The following is a 16499-nucleotide window of genomic DNA, read 5'->3' as shown; positions in this document are numbered from 1 at the left end:
GCACGTCGCTTTCTCTTAACAATTCCATTGTTACGTAACACTTCTATTGTTTACACGCCCATTGTTACGTAACACTTCTATTGTTTACACGTCCATTGTTGACACGTCCATTCTTAACACTGCCATTGTTGACACGTCCATTCTTAACACTGCCATTGTTACCTAACACTTCCATTATCGAAACCTTAATCCTGTCTCTCTCCCCCGGAAAGGGAATTTCGAAAAATCTCTTCTTGGTGTGCGTTTTCGTGACGTACCCTAACTGTGTACCAAATTTCAACTTTCAACTCCTAACCGTTTGGGCTCTGCGCTAATTATTATTATTATCATTATTAACTCGTCTCGATTATATATACGAGTATATATGTGAAATTCGCGATTTTTACGCCGATGTCAGGAAAATCTTTGTAAACAACACCGATGAAAAAAACACTTTTTGTGAGAAGTATATCTGAGGTCACCGATTGTTTTCACACTTAGGTGGGAAAGGCGACACTTAGTTGATCGAAATGCACCATTAGTGACAACAGAAGTAGATCACGTGACTCATTTCCCACGAAGAACGTATAAAAGCTCGAGTTCCCGAAAGCTCCGGGCGACCAAAGGAAGTTATACCTATAACTGTGGGCATTTTGTCTCCATACACCGGACATAGCGACCGAAAGAACGATACGAATGCTATTCGATATGAACGCACAAGCTTTTAGCTGCAGAAAGACATTGGCTGAGACCGACCATAGCGCTTCTATAGAAATCGTAATCAAGAAGAAGCAATACGTTTTAACACAAAAAATTAGGAAATAAGCTATGTTTCGTTTTATTCAAACCAAAATTTAAGGTATAAAAGTCCATTTTAAAACATAAAAAAATTACTTTGATTATATACGAACCAACGATATTTTTAAAATTATTTTCAAACTTTTCACTTAAACCATCTTAATATAATTTAAAAGAAATGAGATGATGATAAACAATCTACTTTCTTCCTATACGGTTTGTTTATCGAGATGTATTAAAAATTAAGTAAAATGTTTTAATATGAGTTTAATTCAATAAATAAAATTAGAACAATGATAAATTGATTGAAAACTATCTTTCTGGAAATTCATAATTCTAAAGTTATTTTAACAGATAAAAAAAATATTGACTGTACCATAAGTGTACAAATGTAAGTTAATTTGAAATTTTCACTATTTTTGACTATTTAACCCTGAGAAGATTACATTATTTCTAAAGAAACACAAATTTGTTTTGTTTTATAATAAATACATTTATTATAAAACAAAACAATCGGTTCAATAACACAATATAGTAATCAATATAACACAATAATCTAGGTCTATATGGTAATCAACAATTTGCTTTTCTGACATCCAACAGAAAAAGTTAAAATACAGTAGAGGAAAATGCGAGTTAAGAAAAAGCATTAAATTTATGGAAATTTAACATGACCCAAAATAGAGATTGCACTCCGAACACACAACACGATCGCCTGCCATGAGTTACAAAAAGGTTCCGCTAGAGTTGCTACAGTAGGTCTCAGACAACGAGATAGAATACTGGCAGCTAATTACAGAACGATTCCGTTGTCGTAGTTCTGGTTTTTACCACGAGATGCCGCTAGTGTCGGAACATTGAGGTAGCGTATACCTCGTACTGTACGGTGTGCTTGGAATTTTTTGTCGATATTTTAGCTTTAACACCTTACTTTATCATAAATAATTTTTGATGTATTCCCGCTACGTTGCGAAGACATCGTTATGGAAAATATTGCGTTGGATATATCGGAAAATACTTGTTGTTATTGCGATAAGCACTTCTCGTCAACAGGAAATCTTACTAACAAGCATGTAGGTTTAGAACATAAGCAAATCCTGGTGGAGGAAAAGTCTATATTCTGTCGTGAGACTTCATGTTCTGAAGGATTTTCTACTTCCCTTTNATAAAATTAAATTTAGTAAAATAAAATTTGTAAAATAATAATTTGTGAAATAAAAAAAGAAACAATTTTTATAATTTACATAATGAGAAAATGTGTTTTTTTGATTTGGTTTGTTTTATATAATATAACATTGTCATGTTTTAATATTACTTGTTTTATTTGAACTAGCACTGAGGAGGGGTTGGGGTACATTATACCAATCCGAAATATATTTGTAGTCCAATGAAAAATAAAAAATAATTTGATAACCAGAAATTGCTGTAAGATACGTCTACCAAAGTGTGTTTTTGGATTACAGAGACGAATTTACATTTGTAATGAAATTATGAAGTTCGCTTCACCTGGAGATAGAATTACTAAAGAATAATATCTCCTGCTCTTAGCCAGACACATGAATACCAGCCACTTTTATAATATTACTCTAAAAATTTCTTGAAACAGCTGTCTACCCATCGATTTAGATGCGCTTGTTTAGACTGAGACTACAATGAAAACCAGTGAATACTATGAGTGAATTGGGCACAAATCGGAATCTCTTTCCTTATTTTGTGTATCTCTATTCATGTACAACTTAGTACTTCTGCTGCTTCTGCGAAAAACTTATTAAATTTGGCCCCTACATTGACTTTGTTGTATACATTTTTTATATAACCAAACTATAATTCCGCATTTTGGAAAACCATACTTATCTACAGGGATGGGGAGTCGGCGGAAACAATACAGAGTCGTCTTCCGACTCGCTATTGTTTAAAATCGATTCCGGACTCCCATAAAAAGATTTGACTCCTCTACTCCCGATTCCGATTATCCATCCCTGCTTATCTGTGAAATACGTAGTTATAACTAAATATTAAATCACACCTTACCACTGGAGTATTTAAATTTCTTTACTAAACGTTTTTCGGTTCTATTTATAAGCCTTCGTCAGGTAAATTGTGTTCGAATTCGGAACAATATCAAACATTTCTTTACAAATTCAACAAGGGTATCTTAAATAGTCTTTTCAGAAGTGTAGTAGTGATTATCGGATCTCCATAATGAGGATGCTAGTGTTCAGATTCAATAATTAAGTAAAATAAACCATAAATTTTGAAAATTGACAGGAATGTTTCTATACATATGGCATAAACTTTGGTGGTTAAAGGTTAAGGTGGTGGGAAGAAGAGAGAATCTTGTGTCATATATCGAATTGTATCGGACTTAACGAACGTTTTACTCGTTATTGGCATTTCCACTTTGAAAGAAAGAAAAAAAAACTCATCTCTACCGTAAAAGTTAATCCTTTTGACTTTATATAATAATTAATAATACAAAAATATTTTAAATAAAATTCCATAACCAAAAATTTAATTTTTAGGTAATGAGTCTTAGTGTTTAAATATATTTTTCTTAGAAAATTTTATCATAATTCAATGAAATTACTCTTTTAAGGCTTTTATTATTCTTTAAATTATACGCGTTCAAACCAAAGCTTTTATCTGCAGGAAATTTCCCATATTGCGAAAAATTCCGTTCCTTTGCCGATACTGAGAAATTGATGTGTATTTGCACATATTTTATGAGATAAAAGGAAGAAACTTATTTTTTAAATAAAAGTAGAGAAACACTGTTAAATTGTGAAAAAAAGTTATTTACTTAGGTACTGTACTTAAAAAAATTAACGTATTTCAGGATTTACATAAATTTCTGCAATTTTCTATGAAGGTTTGGCGTAGCAAGAATTAAAGAAATTTTCAATACTGGAAGAAAATATTGTCGGTGTAGTGACAGCACTCTTTTCATAGGTGGTCTGTCAGACACCGCCTCTCATTACCTGACCTGTTCGCCTGGCCGAACTTACAAATGTCTTTATTAATAGGCCCACTTAGTACATATAGTTCGACAGCCACATGAACTAAAAAATAAGATGGCAGTCTGCTGCTTTGGAACCTGGAATCGGATCAGGACTGGCCAAAAATTCAGGAATTTTTCAGGAGTGGTCGATCCGAATATGTCGCCCTGTCCCTCAACACCCAGCCACTCGACTGTGGGCCTGGTTGAAATCATAATGGGCTTACTATAAGAACTCCTCTTAGTGTTCGCACAGTGGTCATATTTGGTTCTATGGAATTTGACGACGCAACACATGGGAGTCTCTTGGAAAGATCTTCAACAGGAACTTCGTTCCTATTTGGATTATTACACACATAAAGAATACCCAAAAAAAGTCAGGCGACCAGCGAGTTATTAAGGTGCGAACACTCGAAATATAATGTTCAGTTGCTTTTAGCAACTGCTGGGCACTAGGGCAAAGAGAGAAAAAATACTAGTAAAATTGTTAAATAAAAATCAGTTTATTAAGTCATATTTAAATTTTAATTACATTTGTAATTTATACAGTTTTAATGTCAATTGATCTTCAATAAATACACAAAATGATTTGAATAAAAGTTAAATGTGATATACGAGGAATACATCTTTTTTAAACAAAGTACCTTAAAATTGCATTTAACAACATAAATACAAGTCATGCAATCCACAATAAAACAATTTTTGCAAGAACTGATGCATCTTTTGTACACTCTCCTATAGTACTTGTGTTTTCACAAATATTCGGGATGTATTCGACACCGAAAGATACGAAGCTATGATAAAACAAAATCGGTATGTTGTGAAATTCTTTACTAAAAATCTCCAGTTCGGGAAAGCCTGATCGATCGTTGCACCAATTCATGAACTTTTGGTTGAAATATAACAAAATACAATTGTTCCATGCAATGTTGTATTGCTTCAATTCTGTAACTTTCATTTGTTGTAATGTATGATCTTTTGGCAGATTAAATGATAATGCGTGTACCATCCTCCCCGAAAACACTATGCATCTGTATGCTCGACCTACACTATAATCTGATATACCGCTTACTGCGCATTGTGGTATAACCTTCTTGAAGGTGTCGTCCAGTACTCCATCTACAATCCACAGGACGCATTTCGTTTCTTCTTTGGAAATGTCTGTCAATTCTGTAAACCACGTGGGACCAGGTTTCAGCTTCTCTTTGATTTCATCTTTTGAAAACAAGAAACGACTTATTTTCAGTCCGGGAAGTTGAGGAAAAACAGCGATGCATATTGGTAACAGATTTCTTGAGGGACTTGAATGAAGTTTAATGAGCCTTTGAGAATATCGCCGGTCCTTCATATTATTATTGTTACCTGCAAAACGTTATGTTTTTATATTAAATTCCTTAAACTTCTCTTACATACTCACCAGTGGCTTAATAATTTTATCTACTTACACATTTTCTTCCGTTGTGATAGAAGTCTAAAATATTTAAATTGCAATTCGTGCCCAACTACGTGAAGTTTTCGTACTTTCCTTTACGTGTGTAACACCTAAATAGAAACCAGGTTCTCGTAGAAAGTGTTCCCAGGAGGTATCATCACTTAGCAGATCGCCTCCTAAGTGTTAGTTATTTTATTCTATTAATGCAATAATCGTATATGAGGAGTCCATGAATTCAGAGATTTTCCAAAGTTAACAGAATGATTTGCAGATATTTTGACTATAAATGAAGTGTTCGTTCTCCATTGCTGTGTTACTGATAAATTAAAGAAAACTGAGGCCAGATCGTGACAAGTTACATTTTTGGACAAATTGAACTAATCATGCAAGCTTCACGTAAACAAACAACAGGATTGAAGAATTTGCGGAAAATACCAGTAGATAGCCGGCTTTGTTATAGAGCTTCCTCTTGCCCTAAGTCAAAAGTTTTTGGAAGAACAACTGTGTGAAGCATTAGACATTAGAGTCAGTACCATTGTGAGCAAGCAGGCCCTTATTCAGTTGGATATTCAATCGAGAGAATCGTGAGTCAGCGAGGCCGGGGACTGATGTTTCAACCACAAAGATATGAGATCGAGGTTAGTGCTGCTTGACTTTATCCTAAAATTTGATGTATGTTTCTTTAACATACGAGCACTTCTTTCTAACAAATGAAACTAATTTTCTATTATAATTGAAGTAATTCTAATTATTTTGCTAAAGTTATCAGCTGATATTCATATTATTTCGTATATTGTAATAGATGATGCCCATGATTTTGTTTGTTTCTTTTTTGTTTAATTGCCGAACGAATAATGTAATATTTTCAAATGGAACTTACGAAAAAAGGCTGAAAAACACATAAATGGAACCTTCCAACATATGTTTATAGTTATTGTTTACGGTAAAAATAGAGCTAAGCCAGAAAATGTTGATACGGCGCCTCTGAATAGACTTCAATGCAAACAATGTGTGTCATAATTTTTCGTAGTTATTGCAAATACTGTATCTCCCTCATTCAGGAAACCTGAATTAATAACAAAGAAGTTGCAAATACACGTGTGGTTACTTAATGTGATTTGGCGATTTGATCCACCTTGCAAAATGTATTCTCTCGAAATAGTGGGAATGAGGCTTGACAGAATCTTGCCACGAATCTTCTCAATTCATCCAATCTATGACGATGCAAAAAGAATGTTCTTCGCATAATGCCTTCCAGAAAGAACATTCTATAGAAAATTGGCCCCTATTTGGGTGTTAGACAGGTGTAAAACCGGAATATTCCACGTATTCAGCCACTGGTGAGACAAACCCACGACTCGCGTTCAATTAAAACATCAATAATATGCCACTATTGGACACTGGTAAGCATTTTGTTAATGTTTTAATAAGATACTTACGACATTGAGCATCCAACCGCGATAAATGTCGTTTTATCTTAGTTCTATCACTTCTTTCCTCGTTTTCTTCCAAATATCCATTATATCCTGTCAAGATGTTAATGTTGCCATTTTGTGTTTTCAAGTAGCGAACAACATATTCTGGATAAAAGTTCGTGATTGCAATTATATCACGTGGTAAGGCCTACATATAAAAAAGGAACACATATTTCACTTAAGAGTTTATACAAACAAACACAGTTCAGGGTTACCCAAAAGTCAGTTAACCCTGTTTGTAAACAATAAAGCATTTATATACAATAAAAATTTGGACTTTGCAATGCAGGGGCGTGTCGTGACATTTAATGATAGGGAAGCTGTGTTTTTGTAAGAAGCCGACATGCAAGGGCAATCAGTCAATTGCGCGTCAGTGATGGTCTAGGGTCCATTCGTATCGTTTATTCGATAAGCCAGTAAAAACCATAGACTTCTCTAAATGCATTTTTAATATCATAATTACATTCCGAATCGCTAGTCACGATATAAGGGCTACAATTAAAAATAAAATAATAAAAAGTTACCTTTTAAAAAAAATTATAATTAAATATAGCTTTGTAAAGAAACGTACATAAAAATATAAAATATTCTTTACTTTTTAAATCTTAAAACAATGCACTTAGTCAAATAGCTCCCTACGAGTGGCTAATGGATGGAATCGAAGACGGTTGCAGAGCGTGCATACACGNTAATGCATGTACCATCCTCCCCGAAAACACAATACATCTGTATGCTGGACATAAACTAATATCTGATATACCGCTTACTGCGCATTGTGGTATAACTTTCATGAAGGTGTCGTCCAGTATTCCATCCACAATCCACAGGACGCATTTCGTTTCTTCTTTAGAAATGTCTGTCAATTCTGTAAACCACGTGGGACCAGGTTTCAGCTTTTCTTTGATTTCATTTTCTGAAAACACAAAACGACTTATTTTCAGTCCGGGAAGTTGAGGAAAAACAGCGATCCATATTGGTAACAGATTTCTTGAGGGACTTGAATAACGTTTAATGAGCCTTTGAGAATATCGCCGGTCCTTTATATGATTATTTTTACCTGCAAAACGTTACGTTTTCAAATTAAATTCCATTAACTTCTCTTACATCTTCACCAGTGGCTGAATGATTTTATCCACCTACCATTGTGATAGAAGTCTAAAATATTTTAGGTTGCAGTTCGTGCCCGACCAACAAACCATTTTTTAACTGTTTCTGCCCTGTGGGCACTAAGAGGGCCTCTTTTTTTCAAGCCTATTATGGGCTCGGCCAGGCCACAAGGGGGCTGCCAACTAATGAGGGACGGGGCCCAACATATCCGAACGGACGACCCAGCAAAAAATTCCTCGGGATTTTTCGACTCGTTCGGATTCGAACTAGGGTCCTCTAGAGGGGTAGGCTGCCCCCTTGACCGCTTGGCCATTCGACAAACGGACTGGCTACGTGAAGCTTTCGTACTTTCCTTCGCGTGTGTACCATCTAAATAGAAACCAGTTTCCCGTAGAAAGTCCTCCCAGGTGGTATCATCAATTGGCAGATCGCCTCCTAAGTGTTGGTTATTTTATGCTATTAAAGCAATAATCGTACAAGGTGAGTCCTTGATTTCACAGATGTTTTAAAGTCGACAGAATGATTTATAGATATTCTGACTATAAATGAAGTGTTTGTTCTCGATTGTAGTGTTACTGATAAATTAAAGGGACTGAGCCGAGATAGTAACAAATTACACTTTTGGACAAATTGAACTAATCATGACAGCTTCATATAAACACAACAGGCTTGAAGAATTTGCAGAACTAACCAGTAGATAGCCGGATATGTCATAGAGCCTCGTCTTGCCCTGAGTCAAAACTTTCTACAAGAAAGGCTGTGTGAACCATCAGACATTAGAATCAGTACCATCACAAACAAGTAGGCCCTTATTTACTTAAATATTCTATCGAGAGATTCGTCAGTCAGCGAGGCTAGGGACTGATGTCTCAACCACAGAGAAGTGAAACTAAGGTTTGTGCTGCTTGGATTTTCCTAAAATTAGACCGATGTTCCTTCAACATATGAGCACTTGTTTCTAACAAATGAAATTAATTTTCTATTATAATTGAAGTAATTCTAATTATTTTGTTAAAGTTATAAGTTGATATTCATATTAATTTGTATACTGTAATAGATGATGCCCATGATTTTGTTTGTTTGTTTTTTATTTAATTGCCGAACGAATAATCTGATATTTTTAAATGGAACTTACGAATAAATGCTGAAAAACTCATACATTCAACCTATAACATGTGATGATAGTTATTCTTTACGGTAAAAATAGAGCCAAGCCAGAACATGTTGATACGGTGCATCTGTAAAGATTTCTTGCAATGTGTGTCATAATTCTTTGTAATTATTGCAAGTACCGCCTTCATTCAGGAAAACTGAATTAATAACAAAGAATTTGCAAATACACGTGTGGTTACTAGATGTGATTTGGCGATTTGATCCACCTTTCAAAACGAATTCTCTCGAAATAGTGGAAATGAGAATTAACAGAATCTTGCCACGATCCTTATAAATTCATCCAATCTATAACAATACAAATAAAATGTTCTTCTCAAAATGCCTTCCGGGAAGAACATTCTATACAAAACTGGCCGCTATTTGAATATTAGACACGTGACAAACCGAAACATTCCACGTATTCAGCCATTGGTGACACACAAACCCACTACTCGCATTCAATTAAAACATCAATAATATGCCAACCATTGGACACTGGTGGGCATTTTGCTAAAGTTTTAATAAGATACTTACGACATCGAGCATCCAACCGCAATAAAAGTCGTATTGTCTTAGTTTCATCACTCCTTTCCATGTTTTCTTCCGAATGTCCATTATATCCTGTCAAGATGTTAATGTTGCCATTTTGTGTTTTGAAGAAGCCAAGAACATATTCTGGATAAAAGTTCGTGATTGCAATTATATCACGTGGTAAGTCCTACATATGAAAAAAGGACAAACATTTCACTTAAGAGTTTATACAAATTCGAACACAGTTCAGGGTAACCCAAAAGTCATTTAACCGCGTTTTACTTTGTAAATTCCAGTTATACACGTGAATATACACAATAAATTGAATTTGCAGTTCGTGTATTGAACAATATAAATATACTGTATTAGTTTCAATAATTATTTAAAATTTGTAAACAATAAAAGCATTTTTATAAAATAAAAATTTTGACTTTTCAATGGTTAATTAACTTTCAGGTCGCCCTGTATTTTCAATAATAATAACTTTATAAACACTATACTCAGTTAAGTAGTGGACAGCCCCTTGCTGAGGTGCGAACCCACGATCAAATGCTAATGTTTAGTAGTATTATCACTAAATCAACATTTGGAAAATAATTTAATAAGTTTTAAAGGCAAAAGCTATAGGTATCGTCAAACTTTAGAAGAAAAATATAAGAAAACTTCGACTTTAAATTGAATTAAAATCAACCTTTAGAAGATATTTAATTGGAAATATTTCATTCAAAATTTCATTAATTCTTTTCTAAAAGTTCGATTTTGAAGTACAGAATTTAAGTAAACGTTTTCATAAAACTTTCCTCCAAATGTTGACTTCTAATTAAGTCAACATTTGAAGGAAAGGTTAATGAAAATGTTAACTTTAATTACTACAAAATCAATCATAGTTTTTCGCTCTCGCCAACATTGTCATGCAGTAGCGTAAATTTTCCCTTTCTTTGTAGTATATAGAAACAAAATCGATCAGTGATAACGTCTAAATGAAAGATTTTAATTTCTTATTACATACTTCAAGATAAATGAATTTACAGTACTTCCATCTTCTTACTAAGGAAATTTTAATCATTTTTTTCTCGCCCATACACATTGAATAAACCATGTTTGAATCGTAAGGATATCAATATGCAAGCGCAATTTGACACAAAACTTTTCGAAAGTAATAAAAGTCCCAGATATCTGCGGAAGTGGGAAATTCTATTTATTGCTTATGCATGGTAACGCCTTGAGAGATAAGTATTGCTACAAACATCTGAATGTCCATAACAAGTTATCAGCTGCAGCAGTATTGGAGCGAAGTTCGAAAGTTCCGAACAGAAACTTCAAGATGGCTGCCACAGTTTTTCAGATGGATCAACGCATCATCCGCGTCGATATTACAATATTTATAAAATTTCACATAATTTCTAAGTGATTTACATAAAAACATTATTGTTAATTGTCTACTTGGACATTATTTATTAATAGGACTTAATACTGGTGTTTAAAAATTGACACAGCAATGAGAGTTAGTTCAGGAAAGAGCAAAATTTCTTTATTATATCACCTGTAGTAATAGTTTTTGCCAGAAACTATTACTACATGGGCCAAAGAGGCCAATGTACAGTACAAAGAAGGCTTTAATACTCTCGAGTAAATATTTGTAAGTGAAAATACAGGAAATAAAAATGGTTTTATTCAACGAACTTTATTCGGAAAACTGGATACTAATATGAACAAAATAATTATTTACATTCCAATTATTTGTAGTAATTTATTTAATTTGAAATATATGCTCTCCATCTCAAACTAGTGTCTTGCCTCTATATATCATACTTTTTCTGCTAGCAATACCGTCGTGCTGGTCATATATCTAACATCTTTCATGGGAAAGTTTTCAATTGGAACAACGTGATCTCCTGTTTTCATTCAAGTATCAATATAATCGGGGCTTCCTGCTCCTATCTTATCCATATATGTTCTCGACGTTCATCTATCTAACTCCGTTCTCGAGATTAAGAAAGGACAGGCAGGCAGACAAGTAATACTGGTAATTTATAGGTCTACTGTTTTTTCAGATTGTAATCCATCTCCATTTCTCCTTCTGTAGCAATTTTTTAAATTTCTGCACAAGGAGAGACACGTAAAAATTTCAACTTCTTGTAATTTCTATCTGGGAGATTTTTATAATCGTTAGGAAAGGAATGATATACGTATCACGTAGCATCTTTCTTTCATACGTAGATTTTATATTTTACCGTTTAAACATTTAAAATGCATTTTATCTTATAGAAAATTCAGATTTCTTTAACATAGTGTTTTTCACCCTTCTTGAATACGCGACCCCTTTACAAGTTAAAAAATTCCGGCGACCCCCCAGGGCCATATTAAAACTATATCAGTGATTTCAAAAACTACATATTTAATTTTCTATCTTTAAATATCGATCGAAAAACCAATTGTACTGTAAAATAAACAGGCACAGCCTTTTCACTGAAATTATAGATTTTTTTATTGTAGTGTAGTACCTACAAACACTTGTCGTTTTCTTTCACCCGCCATCCCCCGTGTAAGGCTTTTCGACCCACTGGGGGTCGCGACCAACAGGTTGAAAAACACTGCTATAAACATCACTCGAATGTCACTAAAAACTTCGTCACAGATTTAGTAACACGAAAGTTTAATTCGAACAGAAGGTTAACAACATGCCTATTCGAACAACATGCCTATGCCATTACAAAAATTCAAAATTAATTGAACGATTTATCGCCCAATCACGTCTCTCCGTCTCTTTGCGTTGCTATCGTTCGCGACGAGATGCAAACGAGAAGGAAATGCATTTCTATTTTCTATACTAAACTTTCTATACTAAACTAATGTATTTGATTCCATATGAAACTAAAATTATACACATAATCGCAAATGTTGGCAAAACTAATCTTACTATTGCATGAACACTTCAACTGCATGAGTATATGTTATTAGAGCCGTAACTAGGGTGTGGCCAATGAGGACCAAACCATAGGCGCCGATTTAATAAAGGCGCCAATGAGAAGGTTTCGAAACAAATATGTATTCAAAATTAATAACACAAAAAATTTTTATATTTATATTTATCTAGTATTTAAATATTCTTACATAATGTTTTATAATAACCTTTTTTAGAATAAAATTATTTTTTTAATAATAAAAATTAAAAAGGCGCCATTTTCATTCTTGGCCATAGGCGTCCAAAATTCTAGTTACGGCTCTGTATATTGCTTATCATAAATATCACAATATCAAAAAATACAGTAAAACCTGTGTAAACCGGAATCGCACGATACCTATTTTTTCACATTTTACACAGGTTTCATTTTACACAGTCATTATATTTTTTCACATTTTACACCTGTTTATTCTTATCTTAAACTATAACTCACCTCAACTGCAATCGTTATCCTTCCTCTCAATATGGATTCTCCTATTTCCTTCCACAATGAACAAACTTTCATGCAATTCTCTATTTCGGAATTATCCAAAGTTTTCAATATACGTCTCACTATATCGTATACGTAGGCAACATTCAAATTTTTCTTCGAACGGCTTTCACACACTAATTCACACTTGTTTTCTGGTTCATCCATTATCAAAATGACTATTTTCTAAAATATTTATGCTGTAATTAAGAATATCAATAGAAGTGAACGAGATCAATGAGAATAACGTGGTGAATGATAAATTTTGCATTTCTACACAGGAAAATATTAGTATTGTACGAGGGGTAGATTAAAATCCAGAGTTTCCAGAGTTTATACACCACATTTTGGAAAATTAAATAATAAAAGTATTAATATTTTACCATTGGGGTATCCTTCCTAATTTAGAAATCATTCTTATTTACTTAGAATTAGTAACAGACTTATGCACTGTTGCTTGCAGTTGTTGCAAGCTTTTCAAATTACAATTTACAACAAGATATACTAGTTATAAGCAAATTGGATTTTATAAAGTTCCTTATAATCAGTTAGCATGCTGCAATTATTACAAGTCTTGTACATTTTTGGAATAGGCCAATATGGGCCCTGATGTAAGCATAAGTCTAATTTATCTGACAAGTGAGAAGTTCAGAGTATGAAATGCTTCAAATAGGATCTATTGAACGACTCATACAGGATATTAGTATAAAAGACAGCGTGGTTCATAAGTCAGTTAACTATGTTGCTTGTGTATTGAACAAAAATAATGTAATATTAAAGAATTTTTGAAGACGTTAAAAAGAACCGTACACTGGGTTATTGACTTTTAAGCATAAATTTATGCAAATTAACTGAACTGGTGTGTTTGTACAACGTCATTAAAATTATTAAAACTGACAGAAAAGAAAATTAAATTCATTATACATGCAACTTACTTTAATAATAGTCTTTATTGTCGACTGTTTACAAGTATAGTCCAATTGAATGTAATCGAATTTTTAGTATGATGTAACTTATGTCAAATAATATTTCTTGCGTATTATTTAGCAACTTTGCTGAGTCTTATTTAACAGTTTTTACCAAACTGTGGCCGAATATACCCAGAAAGACTTGTCTGGTATGTTTCATAAATTGTTATAAACACCACATAAGCATGAAAAGAAAATTCTCTACGTTCGAAAGGTCAAACATTTCAATGTAAAAATCATTAAAAATAAATATATATATATTTACAAATTTAAAATAAATGCTCTGTAAATGTTTCTTGTTAATTCATAAACTAAAACAATATTTTAAAAATATAAATCAACAACATTTCTTTCGTAATCACAAAAAGAAAATAAAGCGAATTTATATAAATTTATACAAATTTCACAAATAATATTTTTAATGATTTTTAATTTATAAAATATTTTTTATACAGGTTGTGACAAATTGAAAGAGGAATATTTGCAGTTCCTTACTGACCTTAAATGCATTAAATGTGCTCTTCACGTGTGGCACCACAGAAGATGTTCAGGCAATACTGCCATTCTGGCCAATCCCTCTCATGCGCCTAGATTAAGGCCCAGGTAGCTACAGCCAACTAACTACACAACAGGTCCACCAACGAAATTTTAACTATTTGCTCCGGGCCGACTTAGCAGAAGTGTGTCTACACGGTGGTAGCACCGTGGCCTAACGGACCGTCCATAAATTACGTAAGGTACTTTGGGGGTTTAAGGATTTCTTACGATTTATTATTCGGGTAGGGAATAATAGATCTCGTCTTACGTAATATTCTTATTTTTATTTTTTGATCTTGTTGATTGGTGGAGTTTTGAATTTGGCTTCAATTTGGCGGTTTCAATTAAGAACGCTCTTTGTACTAAATCCATCTCCTGTGATGTGATAAAATAATAACGCTAGCAGTCTTACGCTCTACGTATATATATATATATTATCATGGGAGAAAGGCCGTATGGTGATTTCTCTCTTTTCTCTCTGGTTTTGTTTTGTATGACGTTTCTGTTTACACGTGTGCTAGTTAGTCGATCAGTGAAAGTTTTTGCATGATTTCCTAGTAGTAAACAGTCTTTTGAATCGTTAAACGTAAAAATGCAAAAGATAAAAAAAAAATAAACGAATTGAACCATGATTGGTATATTAATTAAGCACGTACGCGAATCTCAATATCTTCTACAAGTAAATTGAATTTACGCTCAAAATATTAACAGATTTTAAAGAGTTTTAAAATAATGTCTTCTTTCATTTCTAAAGATAACTAAGTGCGTTGATGTTGAGTGTAGTGGCTTGATTAGAAGTAATATTCGTGCGATTTTGCCTACTGGATTTCTTCCTCCTCATTGCCAAATTACTCATGATGAAATAACAGAACTTCTTAGGGCAGAGGCGTAGCTAGGGTGGGCAAGTATGGAACGTGTCCCGGGCGCCATTCAAAGGGAGTGCGCAAAATCGCAAACTATTAAATTTAGAAATTAAAATAAACCAATTCATATAAAAAAATCTAGTCTGTGACTCGCGCTTCGGGAATGACCAATGCGCGCAGGCAGTGCACTAGCTCGTTCAAATTCGACATTGCTGGCGCAGTTGTTTATTTTGTTTATATGTGATTTGTGATGCTGATTTAAATATTCCCGCTCGAGCGAGCGTTATTAAAGCTACTTGATTTGTTATCTAATTGTCAGTGTGTGGCTTGTTGAACCTTGTTTTTTTTTCCTTATTTTTCCACCATTTTCCCTTCATAAATTTCGCTTTCGGCCTTTGTTCTGTTGCAGCGTTGCCAGATGTTTCTTGCACTTGTAGCCAAATAATTTTTAAAACGTATCCCAAAAGTAGCCAACTGCTCGAGCATTTGGCTACTTTTGACTTACCTTTGAACTAGGTTTTTTTCCACTTAGTACTTTTGTACTAATCTAGTATTTTTTTACTTGTCCCAGTACTAAGTGACCAACACCATTTTCCTAGTATCATTCATGAAATCCTAATACCTTTCCTTTCGATTTAGTACCTTTCAAAACATTCATTTTTATTCTATATTTCTATATTTTTTTACTTTACTTTGACAGTAAATAGATTTTTATATTGCTTCCTCATTCAAGTGCAGCAATTAAACGTATTTTTTGCAATTAAATTTAATGAAAAATAAACTACAAAATCGAGTTCTTACGGATTCCTTGAAGAACTGTTATTAGCAAACGAGCTACTGTACTTAAAAGCAAAAGTGATAAATTTTCATGACATAAAACGACTATAACCAAAATTTTACCTGTATCGGAAAAACTTGCAGGAATTGTAAGGAATTCACACACAGACGATGGTTTTTATATTAGTAATTATTATAATAATGTAGTAAGTTTCTGTACATCAGTGTTTTTCAACCTGTGGGTCGCGACCCCCAGGGGGTCGCAAAGCCTTACACGGGGGGTCACGGGTAAAAGAAAAAGACAAGTGTTTGTAGGTCCTACACTACAATAAATAAAACTACAATTTCAGTGAGAAGGCTTTGCGTTTTTATTTTAAAGTACAATTGGTTTTTCGATCGATATTTAGGTCTCAACAGAAAGAAAATTAAATACGTAGTTTTTAAAATCACT

General features: G+C 33.5%; 1 protein-coding gene across 3 annotated transcripts in view; it reads right to left on the bottom strand.

The window, feature by feature from the left end:
* Positions 1-4382: 4382 nt before the first annotated feature.
* LOC111641272 overlaps positions 4383-16499 on the bottom strand; it is a 24786-nt gene continuing 12669 nt past the window's right edge. For 2 of the 3 annotated variants that reach the window (XM_023387423.1, XM_023387424.1), the window contains exons 3-4: positions 6644-6827; positions 4383-5134 (exon numbers count right to left, since the gene is read on the bottom strand). In XM_023387423.1, the coding sequence (XP_023243191.1) occupies positions 4449-5134; positions 6644-6827 (870 nt within the window). In that variant the 3' untranslated portion in view covers positions 4383-4448. Of the gene's footprint in view, positions 5135-6643; positions 6828-12867; positions 13650-16499 lie in introns of those variants that run through there. The other variant, XM_023387425.1, reaches the window with a different exon arrangement.

Source organism: Centruroides sculpturatus, unplaced genomic scaffold, assembly GCF_000671375.1.
Source record: "Centruroides sculpturatus isolate CEXI.00-Female unplaced genomic scaffold, Cexi_2.0 scaffold1293, whole genome shotgun sequence".
NCBI classification, from domain to species: domain Eukaryota; kingdom Metazoa; phylum Arthropoda; class Arachnida; order Scorpiones; family Buthidae; genus Centruroides; species Centruroides sculpturatus.
The sequence above is the reverse complement of the archived record's forward strand: the minus strand, read 5'-3'. Positions and strand labels throughout refer to the sequence as shown.